The 24,005-nt window shown below is 37.1% G+C and overlaps 1 protein-coding gene across 11 annotated transcripts in view; it reads left to right on the top strand.

Annotated features, from left to right (window-relative positions):
- The first annotated feature begins 2,993 nt into the window (after positions 1 to 2,993).
- Positions 2,994 to 24,005, top strand: part of LOC129636495 (protein FRA10AC1) — a 39,631-nt gene continuing 18,619 nt past the window's right edge. Inside the window, exons 1-10 of one of the 11 annotated variants that reach the window (XM_055559931.1) lie at positions 2,994 to 3,260; positions 4,038 to 4,107; positions 6,591 to 6,667; positions 8,018 to 8,113; positions 8,225 to 8,270; positions 12,479 to 12,555; positions 13,604 to 13,687; positions 14,281 to 14,365; positions 20,125 to 20,170; positions 22,112 to 22,225. In XM_055559931.1, coding sequence (XP_055415906.1) covers positions 6,591 to 6,667; positions 8,018 to 8,113; positions 8,225 to 8,270; positions 12,479 to 12,555; positions 13,604 to 13,687; positions 14,281 to 14,365; positions 20,125 to 20,170; positions 22,112 to 22,225 — 625 coding nt within the window. In that variant the 5' untranslated portion in view covers positions 2,994 to 3,260; positions 4,038 to 4,107. Of the gene's footprint in view, positions 3,261 to 3,371; positions 3,482 to 3,554; positions 3,932 to 4,037; positions 4,108 to 6,590; positions 6,668 to 8,017; positions 8,114 to 8,224; positions 8,271 to 12,478; positions 12,556 to 13,603; positions 13,688 to 14,280; positions 14,366 to 20,124; positions 20,171 to 22,111; positions 22,226 to 24,005 lie in introns of those variants that run through there. The other 10 variants (XM_055559934.1, XM_055559933.1, XM_055559935.1 and 7 more) reach the window with 10 other exon arrangements.

The raw sequence follows: 24,005 nt of genomic DNA, 5'->3' as shown, positions 1-24,005 counted from the left end.
ATCTGACAGTTTGTCTACTGCAATATATTCTCCCACTCTGTGACTTAACTTTTCACTTTTTAATAAAGTGTTTTAAATGAACAGAAGCCTGTACTTTATTTTTGTACTTTGTGGTTAGCCCTTTGTATATCTTAGGTAAGAAAATCTCTCCTGTCCTAAGGAAGAGATCCTGGAATATCATGAAGAGGTTTTCCTATGTTATTTTTGAAGGTGACTAATATGTGTGGTGTGAATCAAGTTAGGAATGAGGGTGGGTTTTTTTTTTACCATAATATTAAATTTGCTCAGAACTGTTTACTAAGAAGTTCATACTTAAACCTATGCCATTAATCATGATATTATATAAATGTGGATCTGTTTCTAGGCCATACTCCAGAAGCAGTTAATTGTTAAATCACAAGAATTTCCTCAGGAACTTCCCTGGTGGTCCAGTGGTTAAGACTACATGCTTCCAATGCAGGGGATGTGGATTTGATCACTGGCTTTCCTGATAGCTCAGCTGGTAAAGAATACAACTGCAATGTGGGAGACCTGGGTTTGATCCCTGGGTTGAGAAGATCCCCTGAAGAAGGGAACGGCTACCCCTTCCAGTATCCTGGCCTGGAGAATTCCATGGACTGTATAGTCCATGGGGTTGCAAAGAGCTGGACATGACTGAGCGACTTCCACTTCACTTTAGGGAGCTAAGATCCCACATGCAGCCAATAAGTTAAAAAAAATAATAATTTCCTCAATAAATGCTACTTTCCTCAAGTAAAACATTTATTATATTCTTAATATGAAGTATGCATCATTCTGGGCATTTTAGCTGCATTGTTTTGTTTCAAACCTCATAACCCACTATGAGATAGGTAATACTATTATTTCCATTTTATAGGTGAGGAAATTAAGACTTAATTAAAAACTTGCCCAAGATCTCCTGGGCCTTCCTGGTGGACCAGTGGTAAAAGAATCCACCTGCCAATGCCGGAGATGCATATTTGATCCTTGAGTTGGGAAGATCCCCTGGAGAAGAAAATGGCAACCCACTCCAGCATTCTTGCCTGGGAAATCCCATGAACACAGAAGCCTGGAGGGCTACAGTCCATGTGGTCACAAAAGAGTCGGACACGACTGAGCAACTAAACAACAGCAACATCCAAGATTTCCTAGCTAGTAAGTGACAGAAACCTGACTTGATTGTGGGTCTGGCTGACTTTGAAGTGGAGTTCTTTACTATACTGTTTCTCAAAGCAGCATTCCCACCACCCCACCCCACTGTCAGGCATTGGGAGTGGCAGGGAATAAGGGTGTGTGTGTAGGGGAGAAGGGTGATGGAGTGGAGTGGGGACCAACTTCCCTCACCCCCACCACATACCTATTGTAGTATTTTTTGCTTTGAGTTATACAACATTGGTGTCCATATAAATTTTCATATTCATAAAAACAGTATCTTTTATAGACTGGAAACCATAGGTTCATGCCATTTACCAGGCACTTCATATTGATAGGCTATTTTGTTGTTATTTTTCTATATACTCTTTCTTTGTTACTATTCATCCTTGGAGAGTAAGGAGTGACTTTTACATATTTGTAACCCTGATGATTAGGACAGTGCTCTGTCCAAAGCAGACACATGATAAATATTTGTTGTTTTTTCAGTTGTTGAGTTGTAATTGCTAACTTGAGATTTCCTGATCAGGTAGGTTGTCTCTCCTCTATTAATTGGTTTTGGTTCATATTATGTGATCTATCCCTAACTAACATACATTTTCTATTTTCTCTCTTTCAATAACTGCTGCCTCAAACAGAGAAATGCAAATCTTTGGCTGAATGATCTGGTAACAACAGATCTGAAATTCTTCAAATGTTAGAACCAGAAGCTATTTCTCATGCAATTAGTGAGTTAAAAAAGAGAGAGAGAGAGAAAGACAGATTTTGATAGAGAGAGACAGAGAAAACCGGGTCTTGTAGAGAAATAAGTATTCCCAGTTGTAGCCTCTCACCAGGCCTGTGGCTGAGTTTTGTGCTTTTATTTTTTAGGTGCAAAATGGGGCTAATAATACTGCATGCAGCAGTATTATTGTTGTAAGAGTATTGTTGTAAGAGTAAAATGAAGCAACAGACAAAAAAACACTAAGAATGGTAGAAAATGCTATTAAAGATCCAATATTGGTAGAAAGTAAATTGAATACCAGGTGGTGCTAGGGGTAAAAAACCTACCTGCCAATGCAGGAGACATAAGAAATGTGGGTTCCATCCCTGGGTCTAGAAGATCTCCTGGAGGAGGGCATGCAACCCACTCCAGTATTCTTGCCTGTAGAGCCCATAGACAGAGGAGCCTGGGGAGCTTCAGTCCATAGGGTTGCACAGAGACCAACTCGACTGAAGCAACTTAGCAAGCAACTTAGCACAGATGTATTTGGTTTTATCAATAATAAATAAAAGAACTGAGTAGATATTTCAGATATTTACTTAAAAAGGAACTTCTTGACAAAATAATTCAATATAGTTTAATGTTAAATCATGAAGCTTCCTCTTGTTTTAAGTATTTTAAATTTTATTTTTAATTGGAGGATAATTGCTTTACAACGTTTACTGGTTTCTGCTGTACCGCTTTAAATATTTTAATAAACGTTTTATTGAAGTTTAATCCGATTGCATTTTGAAATGGAATTTACAATAATTTAACTTACAGATTTTTAAAGATCATATTCATTGCATGTGTAAAGCAGGATGAATCTGTAATTTACTGTCAGGGATAGACGTGGCTTGAACGGATAGATATTGTTATCTACCATTTAGTTCAAAAGATGTAAAGTGGTGAGTGTTATGTGCTAAGGTTTTGCTATAATGAGCCCCTCGTGAAAGTCAGTGGCATGCCAGTTCAGTTTTCAACAAATATCTAATTGACGCGCGTAATTTCCAAGGAACCGTGTTGGGTACCAAGGAGGAAGCACAGATGAATAGCATAAGCCGGAGCGGGGATAAGACACGAACCCAGTAACTAAGCTGCAAAAACAGAATGGGGCATCATAATTTAGAAAAGATAAAACACAGGAAAAACACGGCAGAGCTTAAAATGTTTCCCGTCTGCCATTTTTCTTTTCTTTCTTTTTAAAGTAACTATTTAGATCCCTTTTCACCTGTGCCAAGTCACTTGTCTGCAGAGAATTTGCGAGCCTGTGAAATCGGCCCTACCCACTCTTTCTTCTTTCTCTCCTGGCATATTCGATGAGCTCCTCTGCCATCAGGACTACATTTGGAATGGCATCTACTGTGTGGGTGGTGAAGCGATGAAAAGCTATTTTTGTTCTAATTATGAGAACCGTTTTGGGGCGGGGGGGGTGGCGGAGAAGGCAGATCGGAGACTGAGACGCTCAGCGAGGGTGCTGAGAGGAGGCGTTACTAAGGTTACTAGAAAGAGGACGGCAAGTGATATTCAGGAAGAGCTTTTCTCCTACAACGAAACAAATTTTCAAACGAGGGGCGTGGGCTTAGTGTAAGCAGTGCCACGCGATATTAGATGCTGGGCTCCCGAGAGGAAAATGAAAGGAAGCCCAGGAGAAAAAAAACGAATTCTGCCACTTCGGGGAAGCCGGAAGCCTCTGCCTTCCCTCCCGGCCCTGTTCTTCCAGTCCCTTTGTTTCCCGGGGCTGTTCTAGCTGTAGCACAAGGTCTGCGCGCCGGGTACGGTGTCATTTAAGTGAAACACGCAGCCTAGCCGAGCCGGAAGCAGCGACCAGTCGGGACCCGTAGGGAGAGGCGGGGAGCGGCGGCGGCGGCGGTGGCGCTAACTGTGGTGGCTATTGTGGAGAGGCTTCACGGCAGGGGCGACGTGGCTGGTGCTGCAGCGGCTCGCTCAGGCCGTGGGTTGTCGCTGCAGACGTGGGTCAAAGAGGGAACGACGACTCAGCGAGCTCACTTGGCAGAGCAGGGAGGAGGGGAAGGGGTGTGTGAGGCGGGCCTCTAGTGTATTTGGGGTCGGGGAGAAGGACCTCGAAACTTGTTCCTCCAATGCTACTAGTTGATTATTGTTTTCTTTTCTTTAATGGCAGATTTTAGAAACACCCCGCGTCTCCCTTCTCGAATTTCTCTCCGTCCTTGTCAGTTGATTCGTAGCCTAAAGTGAGTGAGCTTTTTAATGCAGTCAATGAATTCAGATGGGTGTGCGATGGATGAGAATAAAAGACGAGACGGGGTGCAAGGGTAGGAGGGTGTGGGAACAAGGTGATGACGGCAAGAGTAATTAACATTAATAGGGTTTTACTGTACCTGACAGTACCTGACAGTGGAGGGTGAAAAAGTTGGCTTAAAGCTCAACATTCAGAAAACTAAGATCATGGCATCTGGTCCCATCACTTCATGGGAAATAGATGGGGAAACAGTGGAAACAGTGTCAGACTTTATTTTGGGGGGCTCCAAAATCACTACAGATGGTGACTGCAGCGATGAAATTAAAAGACGCTTACTCCTTGGAAAGTTATGACCAACCTAGACAGCATATTCAAAAGCAGAGACGTTACTTTGCCAACAAAGGTCCCTCTAGTCAAGGCTATGGTTTTTCCTGTGGTCGTGGATGGATGTGAGCGTTGGACTGTGAAGAAGGCTAAGCGCCGAAGAATTGATGCTTTTGAACTATGGTGTTGGAGAAGACTCTTGAGAGTCCCTTGGACTGCAAGGAGATCCAACCAGTCCATTTTGAAGGAGATCAGCCCTGGGTGTTCTTCGGAAGGAATGCTGCAAAAGCTGAAACTCCAGTACTTTGGCCACCTCATGGGAAGAGTTGACTCATTGGAAAAGACTGTGATGCTGGGAGGGATTGGGGGCAGGAGGAGAAGGGGATGCCAGAGGATGAGATGGCTGGATGGCATCACTGACTCGATGGACGTGAGTCTGAGTGAACTCCGGGAGTTGGTGATCGACAGGGAGGTCTGGCGTGCTGCGATTCATGGGGTCGCAAAGAGTCTGACACGACTGAGCGACTGAACTGAACTGTACCTGATACTGTTCTAAAACTCGTTATATATGGTAGCTTATTTATTGACTAACCCTGTGAGACTGGTACTTTTACTAGCCTCACTTGATAGAGGAGGAAACAGGCTCCCAGAGGTTAAGGAGCATGCCCAAAGAAAGATATGAAAAGTGCCGAGACAGGATTTGCGTTCTGGCAGGCTGACCCTAGAACTTACCTTTAAGCTCCCGACAATATTTCTCCCCCATCAGGGTGTGAAAAAAGTGAGGCCATAAGGAGCGAGAGGCTGGTATGGTTTGAATCTAGGTGATAGAACAGCTGAAGCAAGTAGTTTACATGATAAAAGGTGTGTGAGATCCAGATGTGTCTTATATGTAAGCAAGAGTAAAGTGGGAACTGCCCTAAACCATCTCAACCTTAGCTAGGGCCTTCCTGTCTAGAGTTCTGTGGGACAGGGAAGAGAAATATACACCCATACACTTAAGTTTGAAAACGGAATAATAAAGATCATAATCAAAGGATTTAAAGATTGTTTGATGCAGCCACCTTATTTAGCAGATGAAGCCCAAAGAGATGAAGTAATTTATTCAAGGAAGCCATGACTAGAAACATATATTTTGTCTTGGATCTAGTGCAATGAAGATTAGGAAGTTTTTTCCTCTTTCTACTGTATTTGCTGTAGTGAATATTAGAATTTTTAAAATTTGACATATCATTTGATCTGGACTGGTTCCTCATATCTGTATGAATTGGTATTTATGACAGATAGTCAAATTATCCTTTCCTCCCCTGTTAATTTACGTTCCTAATTCAATGTAATGCTGAAACCAGGAGCTGCTTCTAACATATCTGAGTGACAATTGAGATCTTTTAGTATTCCTAGGAATTTTTATTTAAAAATGAATAGAAACAAGAGAGAGTTGTCTAGAGCAAAGGACAAGGTGGTTTACCTTGAAGAAACTAGGTTTAAAAGAAAAAGGAACTCATGAAAGTAGTTGGGGAATTTTTTTATCAATTGCTCATGTGCTATTCACAAATCCAGTAAGTCTAATGGAATGTAGTAATCAAAATGTTAGCATATTCCAGACAGGCAGTTTGTAATAGTTGAGATCATAGGCTTAAGAATCGAGTAGATCACCTTAGCCATGCCATATATTTCCTCTGTATAATTGATTTGCTTAACTTTGTCCTTGATTTCTTCATCTATAAAATGGAGGTTATAGTTCCTAACTTGCAGAATTAGAAGCAGTGTTTGTAAAGAAACTAATATAATGTCTGGAACAAAGTTGATGATAAATACACAGCAACTGTTACTCTGAATCAAATAGAAGTAACACATTGCTGAACCTTGTATGTCCTGACTTGGCAGCTTCTAGACCTTGTTTTAAAGGAAAGGTAAAAGAGTAGCTTCCCTTGTTGGTATTAAGGTGGAAAATATTGATTCATTTTCTAAAGGGTAAGTCTGTTATTTCAAAGTGAGTGAGAGTTTTAGATGGCTAGATAGCCCCTGGTATACCTACCACAATCTTTTAAAACTATTGTGACTTTTAAGGATAACTTATATTTGAACTTTTCTGTTTCCAAAACTATGTATGTATAACTTAGGATCTAAGTAACTGACTGTACTTCTTTATAGATGCATGGTCATGGAGGCTATGACTCTGATTTTAGTGATGATGAACACTGTGGAGAATCTAGCAAAAGGAAAAAAAGGTAAGTAATTTTTTATTGATCTATATTGCCAGCCCTTTCTAGGTTGAGATGAGATATAAATAAATAATATTTAAAGTTTTTGGATTGTGTTTACATGTGAAGACAACAATGCTCTCTACTGAGTGAATTTTTATTCATTAAACTATAATGAATTGACTCTAAAATTTGAGAACAGTTGTGTGAAAGATAAAGTAATATTTATGTTGTGAAGGGATTTGTGGAAAGGGAAACAAAGGAAATCATTTAAAGCTTTTAAATTTCTCTATTGCGTGTACTGTTCATTCAGCTGTCAAGGACTGTACTTGAGACTGTCATAGCTAAGAAGGCGCTTGGTTGGTTGTTGGTCCCTTTTTTAGTACTTGACTTCAAAATGAGGTTAGTGTGGAGGATGAGATTGTGATGCAGTGCGATTCTTAAGATTCGGTGAATAAGCAGACTAAGTGGCCAGAAGCAGGAGTACATGGAAGTTTTTATTGAATGAAAGGGATAAAAACTGGTAGCAGATAAAGCCTGACCCTTAAAAGGAGGCTATGTCTTGGTGGAGTAGCTGTGTTTAGGGGTATTGTGTTCAGCTTTCAGTGCTTAATGGATAATAATTTTATCTGTTAACTTAGGAGTGGTTGACTGATTCGTGTTAACCAAACTTAACAAAAATTGGTTTATTATTTCACACTCAAGCAATATATTAAGCAACTAATTGGGACTGGACACTCTTGTTGGGTACTCAGTCTTCATGGATAACCAAAAGAATAGAAATAATTATGTAATAAATTATATTTTTATGTAATGAAAATGTTTTGCATTTTCAGAATTTTTCATTGAGAGATATTGTTTTGTTAGAATATAATTTGAGCAAATTAATTGGATATTCTTGTATACTCTAGGATTATACCTGTTTATCTAACTAGAGCTGAACACCTATAATGTATATCATCTGTAATCAGCCCTTCTTTTTTCATGTTATCAATTATTGAAAGTTTCATTATCTCTACTTTGCAAACAAGGAAATTGTGGCACACAAAGATTTAAGTAATTTAAGATAGTAAATGACAGAGCCAAAATTTGAACCAAGGACCCTAGATGATATGGCACCAGAGCACATGCATTTGTTAGTCTGGTCTTTTCCATTTTATAGGTATTAAATATTTAAGTTAAGATATTAATTAAAGTGTTGAAGAAGACATAAAATGTCTCATTAAAGATCAATGAATCTTTAATAAGAGTTGACTTCTTTAAAACATGTTCCAATTAAGAAAATAAAAAAAAATAATAATAATACTAATAAAGAAACAGGAAACACCCTTTGCAAAGAATGAACTCTTCTAATAATTTTTCTTCTTAACAAACCAGGACAGTTGAAGATGATTTACTACTCAAAAAGCCATTTCAGAAAGAAAAACATGGAAAGGTGGTTCATAAACAAGTTGCAGCAGAATTGCTGGATAGGTATGATACTTCAAATTAAATTACTTATTTTTTCTTTGTTTAATATGTTGGTTGTTTGATTATATTAATTAAATATAGACATTTGAATTTGTTTAAAATTTTTCTTAACAGGGAAGAAGCAAAAAATAGAAGGTTTCATCTCATAGCTATGGATGCTGTATCCTTTTTATATTCCTAGGTTTTATGACGAATACAGTTTTTAAAGTCTGTTGCTTTCCAGGTGGCTCAGATGGTAAAGAATCTGCCTGCAATGTAGGAGAGATCTGGGTTCGATCTCTGGGTCAGGAAGATCCTCTGGAGAAGGAAATGGCTACACACTCCAATATTCTTGCCTGGAGAATCTCTTGGATAGAGAAGCCTCGTGGGCTATAGCCCACAGGGTTGCAAAGAATTGGACACGACTAAGCAACTAATACTTTCAGTTCAGTTCAGTTCAGTTCAGTCGCTCAGTCAGGTCCGACTCTTTGCGACCCCATGAATCGCAGCACACCAGGCCTCCCTGTCCATCACCATCTTCCGGAGTCCACTCAAACTCATGTCCATCAAGTTGGTGATGCCATCCAGCCATCTCATCCTCCGTTGTCCCCTTCTCCTCCTGCCCCCAATCCCTCCCAGCATCAGAGTCTTTTCCAATCAGTCAGCTCTTCACATGAGGTGGTCAAAGTACTGGAGTTTCAGCTTTAGCATCATTCCTTCCAAAGAACACCCAGGGCTGATCTCCTTTAGAATGGACTGGTTGGATCTCCTTGCAGTCCAAGGGACTCTCAAGAGTCTTCTCCAACACCGCACTTCAAAAGCATCAATTCTTTGGCGCTCAGCTTTCTTCACAGTCCAACTCTCGCATCCATACATGACCAATGGAAAAACCATAGCCTTGACTAGACGGACCTTTGTTGCCAAATAATGTCTCTGCTTTTCACTATGCTATATAGGTTGGTCATAACTTTTCTTCCAAGGAGTAAGCATCTTTTAATTTCATGGCTGCAGTCACCATCTGCAGTGATTTTGGAGCCCAAAAAGATAAAGTCAGACACTGTTTCCACTGTTTGCCCTTCTATTTCCCATGAAGTGATGGGACCAGATGCCATGATCTTCGTTTTCTGAATGTTGAGCTTTAAGCCAACTTTTTCACTCTCTTCTTTCACTTTCATCAAGAGGCTCTTTAGTTCTTCACTTTCTGCCATAAGGGTGGTGTCATCTGCATATCTGAGGTTATTGATATTTCTCCCGGCAATCTTGATTCCAGCTTGTGTTTCTTCCAGCCCAGCATTTCTCATGATGTGCTCTGCATAGAAGTTAAATAAGCAGGGTGACAATATACAGCCTTGACGTACTCCTTTTCCTATTTGGAACCAGTCTGTTGTTCCATGTGCAGTTCTGACTGTTGCTTCCTGACCTGCATACAGGTTTCTCAAGAGGCAGGTCAGGTGGTCTGGTATTCCCATCTCTTTCAGAATTATACTTTACTTATTTCATAAAATCTTGTGAAGTTAGATGTAAATTTTATAAGTGTTTATTGATGTGGAATTTTGCCTTTTATACTTTTGAGTACAGTTCTCTTTTTACTAATATGTAAGAAAGATTTAGAAACAAAATATAATAAAATATATTACTAATTTCCTATAAATAGGTTTACAAAGTCCATGAATTTGCATATATTTTTCCAACCTGTTTTTGCCAAGCTATCGACGTTTCTCTTTTTTATACTATTATCTTTAGTCTCATCTTAACTCGTATTCTTTTCTGACCTGGTTCTTAGCTCTTTAAGTTCTTATAAAACTGATATTTAATAATAGATCTGTTTGTGAACTATCTCAGGCCTGTTGTGGCTTCAAGTTTCAGGCATAACTTAGGGCTGTCTTTAAGCTATACCTTGTTTCCCTGTTATAGCTATGTCTTAGCCTAACTTTTTGGTAAGACTGTGGGCTTAATTACACTAGCTGCTACCACTAGACATCTGTATTACCTTTGGAAGTATTGGAGAATGAAAATATTTTGGGATATTTATAACTATTGTCAGGACAGAGAGAAGGAGACGGTGGCAATTAGATATACTTGCTATTCTGTAGATACCAGTTTCACTTTATTTTTCCTGATCGTTTATAGAAGTTCCTGTGACCAATTTATTTATTCTACTTATCTCCTAACCCAGTAAGTTAGCTTTCCCATGGATGTCATCTGCCCCTTGTTCCTTTAACTTTCAACATCTGTGCCTTCTATTACACACCATTCAGTTGGAGGTGTTGGGGCATCTAGTTACTGTCTGATGGGGTGAAAGTCCAGATACCCTTTTCTGGAGTAGGTGGAGCTTGGGATCAAACATTTTCTGAAATGTTTGGCTAGAGTAGAGTAGTTATTGCCTACAAATTATCTTGTTAGGCTGCCTCTCTCCTGGTTATTTTGTTAGAGGGAACAGCCCTTTGTTGGAATTTTTTTTTTTTGGTATCTCCATGTTGCCAGCTTCTTTGCCTCCAAGTCTAGGATTTACTAAGACAAAAGAAAACCTGGGGAACTCACTACCATGTCATACCATGAATCCTGAGGTTCTTAGCTGGTCTGCCTTCTCTTTACCTTTCAGAGTCTTCTTATGTTTGTTTTATATATAATTTCCAAGGTATTTAGTTCTCAGTGAGGGGAACAGGAAGAAGTGCAATTGACCCTTGAACAACACAGGGTTTAAACTGTGTGGGTCCACTTATATAAGGATTTTTGTTTTACTATATTACTTGTGTAAGTAAGGGTATTTATTTTACTGTGATACTAACGATCTGCACTTAGTTGAATCTGCAAATGCAGAAGGCTAGCTGTATGTTATATGCAGATTTTGGACCTAGCAGAGGTAGGTACCTCTATTTAAGGTCCTGTTTAAGGGTTAACTGTACATCTTTGCTCCATCTTCCTGGAAGCAAAGTCCCACCTACCACTTGTTCTTATAAATAAAAGTTTTTTTGGAACACAGCTATGTTCATTCATTTAGATGTTATCTGTGCTTACTTTCATGCTAAAATGGCAGAGCCGAGTAGTTTTGACAGAGACCATATGGCCTGCATATTTTACTAGTTACAGAAAAAGTTTGTTGACCCGAGTCCTGAATGATTTGGTGACTCGCCAGTGTCACATGACCAGTTAGTGATAAACTGAGAACTAGAACCCAGATCTCTGGGTATCTAGTTTTTCTTTCTTTTCTGAGATGTAAATTGCTTTGTTGCCCATTTTGGAATTATGTTTTGATTCGCTATTCTATTAGTACACATTGTGATCGATTAAATCACTGTTTATCTTTAGTATAATAGGGTGTGAAAGTGAAAATGTTAGTCACTCAGTCACTCACTCACCCTATTCTTTTGTGACCGCATAGACTGTAGCCTGCCGGGACCCTCTGTCCATGGAACTTCCCAGACAAGAATACTGGAATGAGTTGCCATTTCCTCCTCCAGAGGATCTTCCTGATCCAGGGATGTAACCCACGTCTCCTGCAATACAGGCAGATTCTTTACTACTGAGCTGCTAGGGAAGCAAACATAAGAGGATGTGGTCACAGACAGTATGATGGCAGTTCTGTCGTGTGTGTTCAGCTCTAGAGAGAATACCATTGAGCTTTTTAAAACAAGAAGTAAAATGCTCATATATCTTGTTATATTGCCTTGAAAATAAACATGACTGTAGCTCATTGGATATTAAAAGAGAGCAGAAAAAATAACATCTAATTTCTTATATTCTTTTTGAAAGCCTCAGGACTTAATATTAGAAAAGTTACATCTTCTATTTTGGAGTCTTTATTGTTACCAAAATAGCTAAATTATATTTTATAATAATGGAAGTTAAATTCTCCTTGCCTTTAACTTTAGAAACTATAATTTATTTTTCATATCATAATGATTAAAATGAATGGTGGTGTGAGGCTGTATGCAGTTCAGCAATAAAATAGGAAACTGTCCTTCTCTGCAGAGTTATTGCCTGAAAATGTTCAAAGCAATATAGAGTATTTGATAGAAAGTGAAAGTCCCTCTACTCTAGTGTTCAGTCTTAGCCGTTTAATATTTACCCTGTTAGATTTTTTATTTATAACCATCTAGCCTACCAGGTTCCTCCCTCCATGGTATTCTCCAGGCAAGAATACTAGAGTGCGTTGCCACTTCCTTCTCCAGGGGATCTTCCCAACCCAGGGATCGAACCCTGGTCTCCCACATTGCAGGCGGACGCTTTAACCTCTGAGTCACCAGGGAAGCCCATAACCATGTATAGTATTTGCATATTTTAAAAAAATTAAGTGGACTCATTATGCTTTTTCCCCCTATTCACTAATATGTCATTGACACAGGACTACTCTTGAGCAAATAAAATCCTTAATTTTTTGCATTTCAGTATCAAAGGCATACAAAGTTTGTAAATGACTATATTTTATATTATGGTGGCAAAAAAGAAGACTTCAGACGATTGAGGTAAGTGTCATGAAGTGTATTTTACAATGGAAGATGGGTATGAAGACTCGCAGCTACTGTGTCTTCTCATTTTCTCCTGCTTTCCATTTTGGTTTTGTTGTCATATCATCAGTGGAGAGGCCATACGTAGCTTCTAGCCAGCCAGCTCATTGAGAACTAATTTCTCTGGCAACAGGCCTTGGGCCAGATCTGGCCTGCTGAGCCAGATCTGATCGGGCAATAACAGCATATGTGAGGGATACTTAGGTGCCTGATTTTCAGTGGTTTTTGTTTTCCACAAGAATTTTTGAAATAATGAACTTTTTAAACTTCAGGTTTGGATTGCTTTTTAAAAGGTAAGACAAACAAGAGACCTCACTCTAATATTTCCTACACATGAAATTTCTTCTTATATCTGAGGCTCTTCTTTCAGAGCCTCTTAGTTTTGTGTGGATTTTACTCTCTTGGTTTAACGATTTTCTGAGTTGGTAAAGCCCTAAAAAACTCCATACCAGCTCATCTATCCCAAACTTTTCTCTCAATTTAGGCTATGTTCTCCAACAATCCCTTTTTCTACCCCTAAACTGCTGTCATCTTAAAAAATCATCTTTAGATCTCTTCCTTGTTTACTCAGTCTTCCTAAGAAGCTGTAGTAAAATGAGTAAATTATGGAGAAGTTCTTCATATATTTTAAAAATTAGATCTCAATAGGATGGTGTTACTGACTGATTTCAGATTTTGAAACTTAAATTTTCATTCATTTTCCTTGTCCATTTAGTGTTTATCCAGATTTCTCATTCTAGCTTTGGTAATTTACCACCCTTTGTATAATTGGACCAGCACTTGAAATGGGTGGATCCCTTATGCATTCAAGTTGTTTGTGTAGCAGCACATTTTTTATAACTGCCTTTTGAAAATACTGAACTACTTTTAATAAATATATACATATATATGCTTCATATAAAACTATCTTTATGTAACTTACGTTTACGCAGGTGCTCAAAACCTTACACAACTGTTTAACTTAAATTTGACTAATTTTGTGTTCACATTGAAATTGGTTTTTCAGGGAAAATGATAAGACAGACATGGATGTTATAAGAGAAAATCATAGATTCCTATGGAATGAGGAGGATGAAATGGACATGAATTGGTAATTGTAGCCATATCAGACATAATAGATCAAATGCTATAGTCCTGTCTCTCCTGCTCCCTGAGTGTTTTCTTTGTCCACCTGCAAAACATTTGGCCCCTGAATGGAACAGTTCTGAATCAAGGACATAAAACCATGCCTCCAATTATTGAATTTGGTTTGATTCTTTGGGTAATTGTTAACAATTTTAACTTCTCATTGCTTGACTTTGTCTTTAAAAAATAATTTATAACATGTTTACAATATTATTTGTTGTAATATGCTTCTTTTAAAATTTTAAAAATATTTTGGGAAACTGTAAAACCGAAAAATTGTTTTAAAAATTCAAACACTACAGAAGATAAAAAGTAAAGATTTTCTCCTTCTCATCTTTGACTATCAGCCTTCCAGTTTCCCTCCCTAGTGCCCACTACTAATAGTTAATATTCACATATTCTATGCACATGTAAATAATAGACCTCTTTTAAGACATTAATATTTATATCATATGCCTTTTTTTGACATTGCTTCCAAGTAGTGAACAGGGGTTGAATTTCTAAATATATAAGATTTATATTTAAAAGAAAAGCTTTATAATTTTTTAATGAATCTAGGGAGAAGAGACTTGCAAAGAAATACTATGATAAATTATTCAAGGAATACTGCATAGCAGATCTCAGCAGATACAAAGAAAATAAGGTATGCCTTCCATGTTTTTATAGGTTTTTATTCATATACAGTATTACTTTTTAATGTAGTGTATGCCCCATATTATTATTTTAAGATGCTAATTCAAGTCTAGGTGGTTCTGCATCTATGAAATACCAGTTGGACCAATTAACCTTTATACCTATGGAATTTACAAAGGGCCTCTAAGTCAAGGGTGCCTCTGTGTGAGCTGAAACATGAAAATTCTAAAATTAAACACAAGTGGCTACTGGATCTTGTTTTATCCTGACGCTAATCCAGAGCCCTTAGTGATTATAATGAATGATTTGACAGTGCACAGATTGTCTTGTTTCACAAATGATGCTTGAAATTGGTAGGCTTTATTTTTCAAACTGATCACCATTTATAAAGCAGCAGAAGCACATATTCTTTTATATTAATGTCTTTGTCTATTCTAGTAAAACTAGCTTTCATCATTGTCAGTAATGGCAAATTGCCCTTCCTGCTTTATATTCTATTTTAGTTAATATTAACATAATTTTTTTAATTGAAGTACAGTTGATCTACAATATTGTATTTCTGATATATAGCAAATTGACTTGGTTATATGTATATATTTTATCTCAATTCTTTTGTGTGATAGGTTATTATAATATATTTAATATAGTTCCCTGTGCTATACAATAAGTCTTTGTTGTTTATCTATTTTACTTATGATGGTGTGTATCTATAATTTTATACTAATTATCCCTTCCCCACACTCCCCTTTGGTAACCATAAATTTGTTCTTCTGTATGAGTCCGTTTCTGTATTGTAAATAAATTCATGTGTACTATTTTTTAGATTTCACATCTAAATGATACATTTGTCTATTTTATTTAGTATGATAATATGTAGGTTAATAGTTGGATAATATCCATCTCTGTTGCTGCAAATGACATTCCTTCATTCTTTTAATGGCTGTTGTAAATAGTGCTGCTATGAACATTGGGGTGCATGTATCTTTTTGAATTAGAGTTTTTGTTTTTTCCGGATAATGCCCAAGAGTGAGATTGCTGGATCATGTTCAATTTTTAGATTTTTAAGGAACTTCTGTAGTTTTTCCACAGTGACTGCACCAATTGGCATTCCCACCAACAGTGAAGAAGAGTTCCCCTTTCTCCACAGCCTCTCCACCATTTATAATTTGTACATTTTTTGATGATAGCTTTCCTGACTGATGTGAAGTGATACCTAATCATAGTTTTGATTTGCATTTCTCTAATAATTAGTGATGTTGAGCATCTTTTCATGTGCCTGCTGGCCATCTGTATATTGTCTTTGGAGAAGTGTCTATTTAGGTCTTCTGCCCATTTTTTCATTGGGTTTTTTAGTTTTTGTTACTGAGCTATATGAGCTGTTTGTATGTTTTAGAAATTAAGCTCTTGTTGGTCTTATCATTGCAAATATTTTCTCCCATTCCATAGATTGTCTTTTCATTTTGTTTATGGATTCCTTTGCTTTGTAAAATTTTTAAGTTTAATTAGGTCTCGTTTGTTTATTTTTGTTTTTCTTTTTCCTTGTGAAACTAACCTAAGAAAAGTTTGTTACAATTTATTTCAAAGAATGTTTTGCCTATGTTCTCTTTTAGGAATTTTTTTGGTATATCATCTGTATTTAAGTCTTTAAGCCATTTTGAATTTGTTTTTTGTGTGTGGTATGAAGGACTGTTCTACCCTCATCGATTTTCTTACAGCTATCCAGTTTTCCCAATACTTTTTGCTAAAGAGACTGTCTTTTCTCCATTGTATATTCTTGCCTCCTTTGTCAAAGATTAATTGACCATAGGTGTGTGGGTTTGTTTTCTCAGGATTAGTTTGGCAATTCTGAGTCTTTTGTGAATCCATATAAGTTTTAGGATTATTTGTTCTAGTTCTGTGAAAAATGTTGTGGGTAATATGATAGGCATTGCATTAAAATGTATGTTGCTTTGGGTAGTATGGCCATTTTATCTATATTAATTCTTCCAATCCAAAAGTGGGGGATATTTTTCAATTTTTATTGAATCATCTTCTATTTTTTTGTTAATCTGTAGTTCTCAGCATATAAATCTGTTCACTTTCTTGATTGTTTATTCATAGTTTGTTTTTGGATGTGATTTTAAGTGAAATTGTTTTTTACTTTCTGTTTCTGTTATTTCATTGTTAGCATGAAGAAATACAGCAGATTTATGTTAATTTTGTATCCTGCTGCCTTGATAAATTCATTTATCAGTTCTAATAGTTTTTGTATAGTCTAGGGTTTTCTGTATAGAGTATCATGTTATCTGCATAGAACGACAATTTTACCTCTTCCCTTCTGATTTGGATATGTTTTATTTCTTTTCCTTGTCTGATTGCTGTGACTAGGAGTTCCAGTTCTGTGTTGAGTAGAATTGATGAGTGTGTACATCCTTGTCTTGTTCCAGCTTTAGCAAGAAAACTTTCAGCTTTTCACCATTTAGTATTATATTGGCTGTGGGTTTGTCACAAATGACTTGTATTATGTTTATATATCTTCCCACTATACCCACTTTGGTGAGTTTTTGTCATGAATTGATGTTAAACTGTATCAGATACTTTTTTTGCATCTGTTGAGATGATCTTATGGTTTTTGTCTTTTTTGTTGATGTATCAGCTTGATCGATTCACATATGTTGAACTGTCCTTGTAACCCTGAAATGAATCCAACTTGATTATGGTGTGTGATCCTTTTTATGTGTAGTTGGATTCAGTTTGCTAATACTTGGTTGAGGAATTTTGCATCTATGTATATAATATGTTCATCAAAGACACTGTCCTGTAATTTTCCTTTTTGTTAATGTCTTTGTCTGGTGTTAGTGTCAAGGTGATGGTGGCTTCATAGGATGGCTTTGGGAGCATTCCCGCCTCTTCAGTCTTTTGGAAGAGTTTGAGAAGGATTGGTGTAAGTTCTTCTCCGTATGTTTGGTGAAATTCCCCCAAGAAGCCATCCAGTCCTGGACTTTTGTTTGCAAAGAGTTTTTAAAATTACAGATTATATTTCACTTGTAGTGATTGGCCTGTTTCATCTTGATTCCGTTTTTGCAGTCTATTTCTAGAAACTTGTCCGTTTCTTTTAGTAGTCCATTTTGTTTGTATGTAGTTGTTCATTATAACTTACTTGATTTTTCTTTATTTCTATGGTATCAGTTATTATTTCTCCTTTTTCATTTCTTATTTTATTTATTTGGGTCCTCTGTTTTCTTCTTGGTGAGCCTGGCCAGAGGTTTGTCGATATTGTTTATCCTTTCAAAAACCAGCTCTTGGTTTTCCTGATTTTTCTGCTGTTTTTTAATCTCTATTTTATTTCCTCTCTGATCTTTATTATTTCCTTCCTTCTGCTAACTTTCAGTTCAGTTCAGTCGCTCAGTTGTGTCTGACTCTTTGCGACCCCATGAAGCGCAGCACGCCAGGCCTCCCTGTCCATCACCAACTCCCGGAGTTTACTCAAACTCATGTCCGTCGAGTCGGTGATGCCATCCAGCCATCTCATCCTCTGTCGTCCCCTTCTCCTCCTGCCCCCAATCCCTCCCAGCATCAGAGTCTTTTCCAATGAGTCAACTCTTCACGTGAGGTGGCCAAAGTACTGGAGTTTCAGCTTTAGCATCATTCCTTCCAAAGAACACCCAGGACTGACCTCCTTTAGAATGGACTAGTTGGATCTCTCTGCAGTCCAAGGGACTCTCAAGAGTCTTCTCCAACACCACAGTTCAAAAGCATCAATTCTTCAGCACTCAGCTTTCTTCACAGTCCCACTCTCACATCCATACATGACCACAGGAAAAACCATAGCCTTGACTAGACAGACCTTTGTTGACAAAGTAATGTCTCTGCTTTTGAATATGCTATCTAGGTTGGTCATAACTTTGCTTCCAAGGAGTAAGCGTCTTTTAATTTCATGGCTGCAGTCACCATCTGCAGTGATTTTGGAGCCCCCAAAAATAAAGTCTGACACCGTTTCCACTGTTTCCCCATCTATTTCCCATGAAGTGATGGGACCAGATGCCATGATCTTCGTTTTCTGAACGTTGAGCTTCAAGCCAACTTTTTCACTCTCCTCTTTCACTTTCATCAAGAGGCTTTGTAGTTCCTCTTCACTTTCTGCCATAAGGGTGGTGTCATCTGCATAGCTGAGGTTATTGAGATTTCTCCCAACAATCTTGATTCCAGCTTGTGCTTCCTCCAGCCCAGCATTTTCTCATGATGTACTCTGCATAGAAGTTAAATAAGCAGGGTGACAATATACAGCCTTGACGTACTCCTTTTCCTGTTTGGAACCAGTCTGTTGTTCCATGTCCAGTTCTAACTGTTGCTTCCTGACCTGCATACAGGTTTCTCAAGAGGCAGGTCAGGTGGTCTGGTATTCCCATCTCTTTCAGAATTTTCCATATGACTTTAGGAAGAAAATAATTTTTTTTAAAAATTGACATTTTCCTTGTTTTTTTGAGGAAAGTCTGTATCACTGTGAATTTCCCTCTAAGAGCTGCTTTTGTTGCATCCCATAGATTCTGTATGGTTATATTTTCATTGTTGTGAATCTCGATTTTTTTTTTTATTTCCTCTTTAATTTCGTTGTTAATCCATTGGTTTTTAGTAGCATGTTTAATCTCCATGTCATCATTTTTTAAAATAACACTGCAGGCATTTTTTAATTTATTCATTTTAATCTTGATTCTGATGGGTCTTTTGTTGCTACACGTAGGCTTTCTCTGGTTGTAGTGCACAGGCTTCTCATTTCAGTGGCTTTTCTGGTTGGAGTGCATGGGTTTCTTAATTGCAGTGACCTGTCTTGTTGCACAGCAAGGGCTCTAGGGTACATGGGCTTCAGGAGTTGGGCATGAGCTCAGCAGTTGCAGCTCGTAGGCTTTGGTACACAGGCTTAGCAGTTGTGATGCACAGGCCTAAGTTGCCCTGTGGCATGTGGAATCTTCCCAGACCAGGGATCAAGCCCATGTCCCCTCTACTGGAAGGTGAATTCTTAACCTCTGGACCACCAGGGAAGTCCCTGCATGTAATCATGGTGGAACCATGCTCTTTTATGTGCACACCCCCAGTTTTGGCCTGGGTCACACTCCAGGCCCTTCAGGGTGCTCCAAACAGCCAAATCGAGTCCAAGTGATAGAAAGAAAGAAAGAAAAGAAAATGAAGTCACTCAGTCATGTCCAACTCTTTGTGACGTTATGGACTGTAGCCCGCCAGGCTTCTCCATCCATGGGATTTTCCAGGCAAGAATACTGGAGTCGGCTGCCATTTTCTTCTCCTTGGGATCTTCCTGACCCAGGGATCGAACTCAGGTCTCCTGCATTATGGGCAGACTCTTTACCCTCTGAGCCAGAAGGGAATCCCAAGTGGTAGAACTAAGACATAAACCCAAACAATCTGACTCCAAAGACTGTACTCTTTTGTATTCCAGTATTCTGTTTCTTTATTGAACTGTACTTCTTTTTTCCTCTCAGTGTTATAGATCAGTATCTATTTTTTATTACATACCTTGTGCCTGGCACCTATAACTTTAAATAGGAAGTTTAAAAGTAAAGAAGATTGTTTCTTAACAGGTTGGTAATTATTCAGATGTATTTTTAAGTACCGGGAATCCTATAAGGAAGGAAAAAACTATTGTGATGGGAATTATGTTTACTTTTTAGATAAGTATCATATTGTCAGTTGTTGGCTCCATGTTAAGATTTAAATATGGTTTAAAGTTTAAGTTTACTCTGGCATACATGTATTTTTTTTTTTTTTTCTCATCAGTTTGGATTTAGGTGGCGAGTAGAAAAAGAAGTAATTTCAGGAAAAGGTAATTTTTTTTAATTTCAGTTTTTAATAGGATAGTTATTTTGTTATTGAATCAAAGTCATTGGGTAAGATTATTCCTATTGTGATTGTCTACAAAATACAAAGTAAAAGTAGAGAAGGTGTATTAAAGATATGTTGCTGACAAAGGTCAAAATATAATCCTTTAGTGGGTTTTACCTTTAGAATTTTTACTTTTAGGATATTAAGTTGCAGATAAGTAAAAAATGTTTAAAAGTTAAAAGCTTCCTAGCAAGGAAACTGTCAATAGATTAAGACTTGAGTTTTTCTCCTAATTAATTTTTGGAGTAATGAGTTGGTATTACTGTATTCTAGTCAAATCTACATTTTGCAAGTAGAAATTAAATATTACTTTGAATTTTTAGACAGGCTAGTTTACTTTGAGGAGTCACTGAATTTGAGTCTAAATATTTAGTCTTAGAACAAAAGACCAAGCATTTTGTAGACAGTCAGTAGCATTTTCTATGCATTGTAATCTATTCATGAAATTTTTCTGAAAATGTAGTATCTCTATACTGTCTCGTGTTATAAAATTAAGTATTTATTGAGCATTGCATTTTAAGTGTTAATGCTTCTGAAAACTATATAGGAACATTCATTAAGAAAATAATTTAAGCTAAAGTAACTTAAAAACCTCTTAAACTGAAAATAAAGGTTTCATTTTTAAATGATACACATTTATGCCATCAGTGTGGTTTATATACATTTTCCATAAATTATAATCAGCCTGAAAGGTACTCTAGAGGAGAAGGAAAAAGAATAATTTTAAAGCTATTTTTTTAACTTTTCTTAGCATTACATTTTAGTTTGTGCTTTTATCTAATTGAAATGTCTGTCACAGTTTTAAAATTTTGTGGTTTTATTGAGTGGAATTTTTAAGTGATGATAAGTAATGCTGCCTTTTAAAAAAATTAATGGACATTCTCTAAATTCATATAATTGAAAAAAGTTTTAATTGAGAAGGGGAAAGAAAGCTATTTGCTGTGATTCCTGAAGTTATAATCTTGTGTTTTAATGATAGACAAATTGCTCAACGTGTATAGATTTAATGAACTATTCATTTGGAATGAGTAAAACAATGCCAGTTTAGAAAAGTTATCAGCCTTTGGACTGATCATTTTCAAAATTCATTTTGTTAATCTCTTTTTTTATGAAAAGTTCAGATTTGTTCCTATTGGTACAATTAATTTAGATATAAGTGTTTTTTTTTTCAGGTTGTACAAATAAGTTTGATCTTTCTTTTTATGAAAGTCAATAGTTAATTATTGAGTAGTTTTTTTTTCCCTCTTGGATCATCAATATTAGTCCTTTTTTACAGAGCTTTTAATATACAGTGAGTATGTAATGTTGATTTTAGTGTCATGTGATTCTAAAATTTAGAACATCAAGTTTGATTACTTATTCTACTTAATCTCAAAATGCTATAACACTTTAAAATGTGCTTTAAATGTTGTTTTATGCTGGTGCTTAAAATAAATACCATATGTTAATACCTTAAAGTATCAATGTTAATAATATTGAAAAAGGTTGACCCAGGTACAGTGCATATACTTTGGAAAATACATTTTTTCTTTTAAGGTATTAGTACACTTTTTTAGTGCTTCCGTTTTCCAAAGTGTAAGATTCCTTCACTCAAAGTCACTAAAAATCTGTTTTTAAATATAAACAGTTAACTTGATAGTCAACTATTTATCAAGTAAGAATTCCAGAACTGATTTTTTTTTTAAAACAGTGCATTCAGCAACTTGATTTGACTTTTGAACATACCATAATTATTGTGCTCAGTTTTTTGACGTTGACTTTATAAACTAAGAATTTATGTCATGTATATAATGTACATTGAATAAATTTCAGAGATAATACCTGATTGTAGATAAATATTGTCACCAACCACCATAGCTAATATTCTTTCCTTTATTTGCAGGCCAATTTTGCTGTGGAAATAAATCTTGTGATAAAAAAGAAGGCTTAAAGAGTTGGGAAGTTAATTTTGGTTATACTGAGCATGGTGAAAAAAGAAATGCACTTGTTAAATTAAGTAAGTTGACTTTAGATGGGTTGTGACTGATTCCTTCAAAGTTTAGTAATTTAGATTGAAACTATATAGGCAATTTAAGATTCAATTTAAAATGCTTAAGGTATCTTGGAAACTCTCTTTTTCTCAGAGCTTGCTAAAGTTGCAAAGAACTTTTGAGCCTGAAACTTTTTTCTCAGCATTTCCATGACATTTAGATGAAATAGTGCTAATGCCAAATGTATACCAGTAATTTGTAAAATGAAGACCTCTGTCTGTTCATTTGAGAATGTCAGTGTAGATTGAGATGCCACGTGGGAGTCAGAGTGATATCAGAAAAGGCACTGTAAAATCTCACATTAGTTAATAGCCATATTGTTATGGTATAGATAATAAATCTGCTCTCTTTGTGTCAAAAAAGAAAAAAAATTTAGGAGGGCAAAGTGTTTGCGATATCTGTCTTAAAAGCTTAGGATTATAACCCAGAATATAGCATTTTCTCTTAATACGCATATTTAGAATCTGTTGCTCATCCTTTTTTTTTTCCTGAGCTAGTCTTTTGTGTGTCAGCGTCTTCTCTGCATCATGTTAACAACTTTCTCTGGTTCCTAAATAAATGTGTTATAAGAGTGTTCTGCCCCCTCCAGGTAGAGGTCAAGGATTTCCCCATATGCTACTTCAGTTCAGTTGAGTCGCTCAGTCGTGTCCGACTTTGTGACTCCGTGGACTGCAGCACGCAGGCCTCCCTGTCCATCATCAACTCCCGGAGTTTACCCAAACTCGTGCCCATTGAGTCGGTGGTGCCATCCAACCATCTCATCCTCTGTCATTCCCTTCTCCTGCCTGCAATCTTTTCCAGCATCAGCGTCTTTTCAAATGAGTCAGCTCTTCGCATGAGGTGGCCAAAGTATTGGAGTTCAGCTTCAACATCAGTCCTTCCAGTGAATGTTCAAGACTGATTTCCTTTAGGATGGACTGGTTGGATCTCCTTGCAGTCCAAGGGACTCTCAAGAGTCTTCTCCAACACCACAGTTCAAAAGCATCAATTCTTTGGCACTCAGCTTTCTTTATAGTCCAACTCTCACATCCATACATGACTACTGGAAAAACCATAGCCTTGACTAGATGGGCCTATGTCTCTGCTTTTTATATATGCTGTCTAGGTTGGTCATAACTTTCCTTCCAAGGAGGAAGCATGTTTTAATTTCATATGCTACTTAGTGTACTCCAATAGAAGACTGGTTTCCGAGCTCCTCCTGTAAGTGCTTATGAGGAAGAGTCACCTAGTGTGAACTGAGATTAAAGTAAAAAAGAAACAATTGTGAAACTTTTTTCAAAATCTCTTTTCCATTTGAAAAACTCTTAGACTACTTCAGAGGAGGTGACTATACCCACACTACTGTTGCTGCTGCTGCTAAGTCGCTTCAGTGGTGTCCGACTCTGTGCAACCCCAGAGACGGCAGCCCGCCAGGCCCCCCCGTCCCTGGGATTCTCCAGCAAGAACACTGGAGTGGGTTGCCATTTCCTTCTCCAATACTGGATGTCTTTGATTTGAGATACACATTAATGCTGCCTATGAATGAAACAGTTTGCTTTTAGAATAAATTGACAGCATAGTTTTCTAAAGCAGCGGCAGAATATTTTCAATTTCTCAAGCATTCTAATACAGTTTTTATTATATATATATATTTTTTTTTTTTGAGGTGGAAGAGAATCAGATTTTTTCTTTAGATTATTTTTTCCCCTGTTACAATGAAAGAATGTAAAGAAACATGACAGTTGATGATATTAAAAGTAAAGTAGC

Source organism: Bubalus kerabau, chromosome 22, assembly GCF_029407905.1.
Source record: "Bubalus kerabau isolate K-KA32 ecotype Philippines breed swamp buffalo chromosome 22, PCC_UOA_SB_1v2, whole genome shotgun sequence".
In the NCBI taxonomy this organism is placed as follows: domain Eukaryota; kingdom Metazoa; phylum Chordata; class Mammalia; order Artiodactyla; family Bovidae; genus Bubalus; species Bubalus kerabau.
The sequence above is the reverse complement of the archived record's forward strand: the minus strand, read 5'-3'. Positions and strand labels throughout refer to the sequence as shown.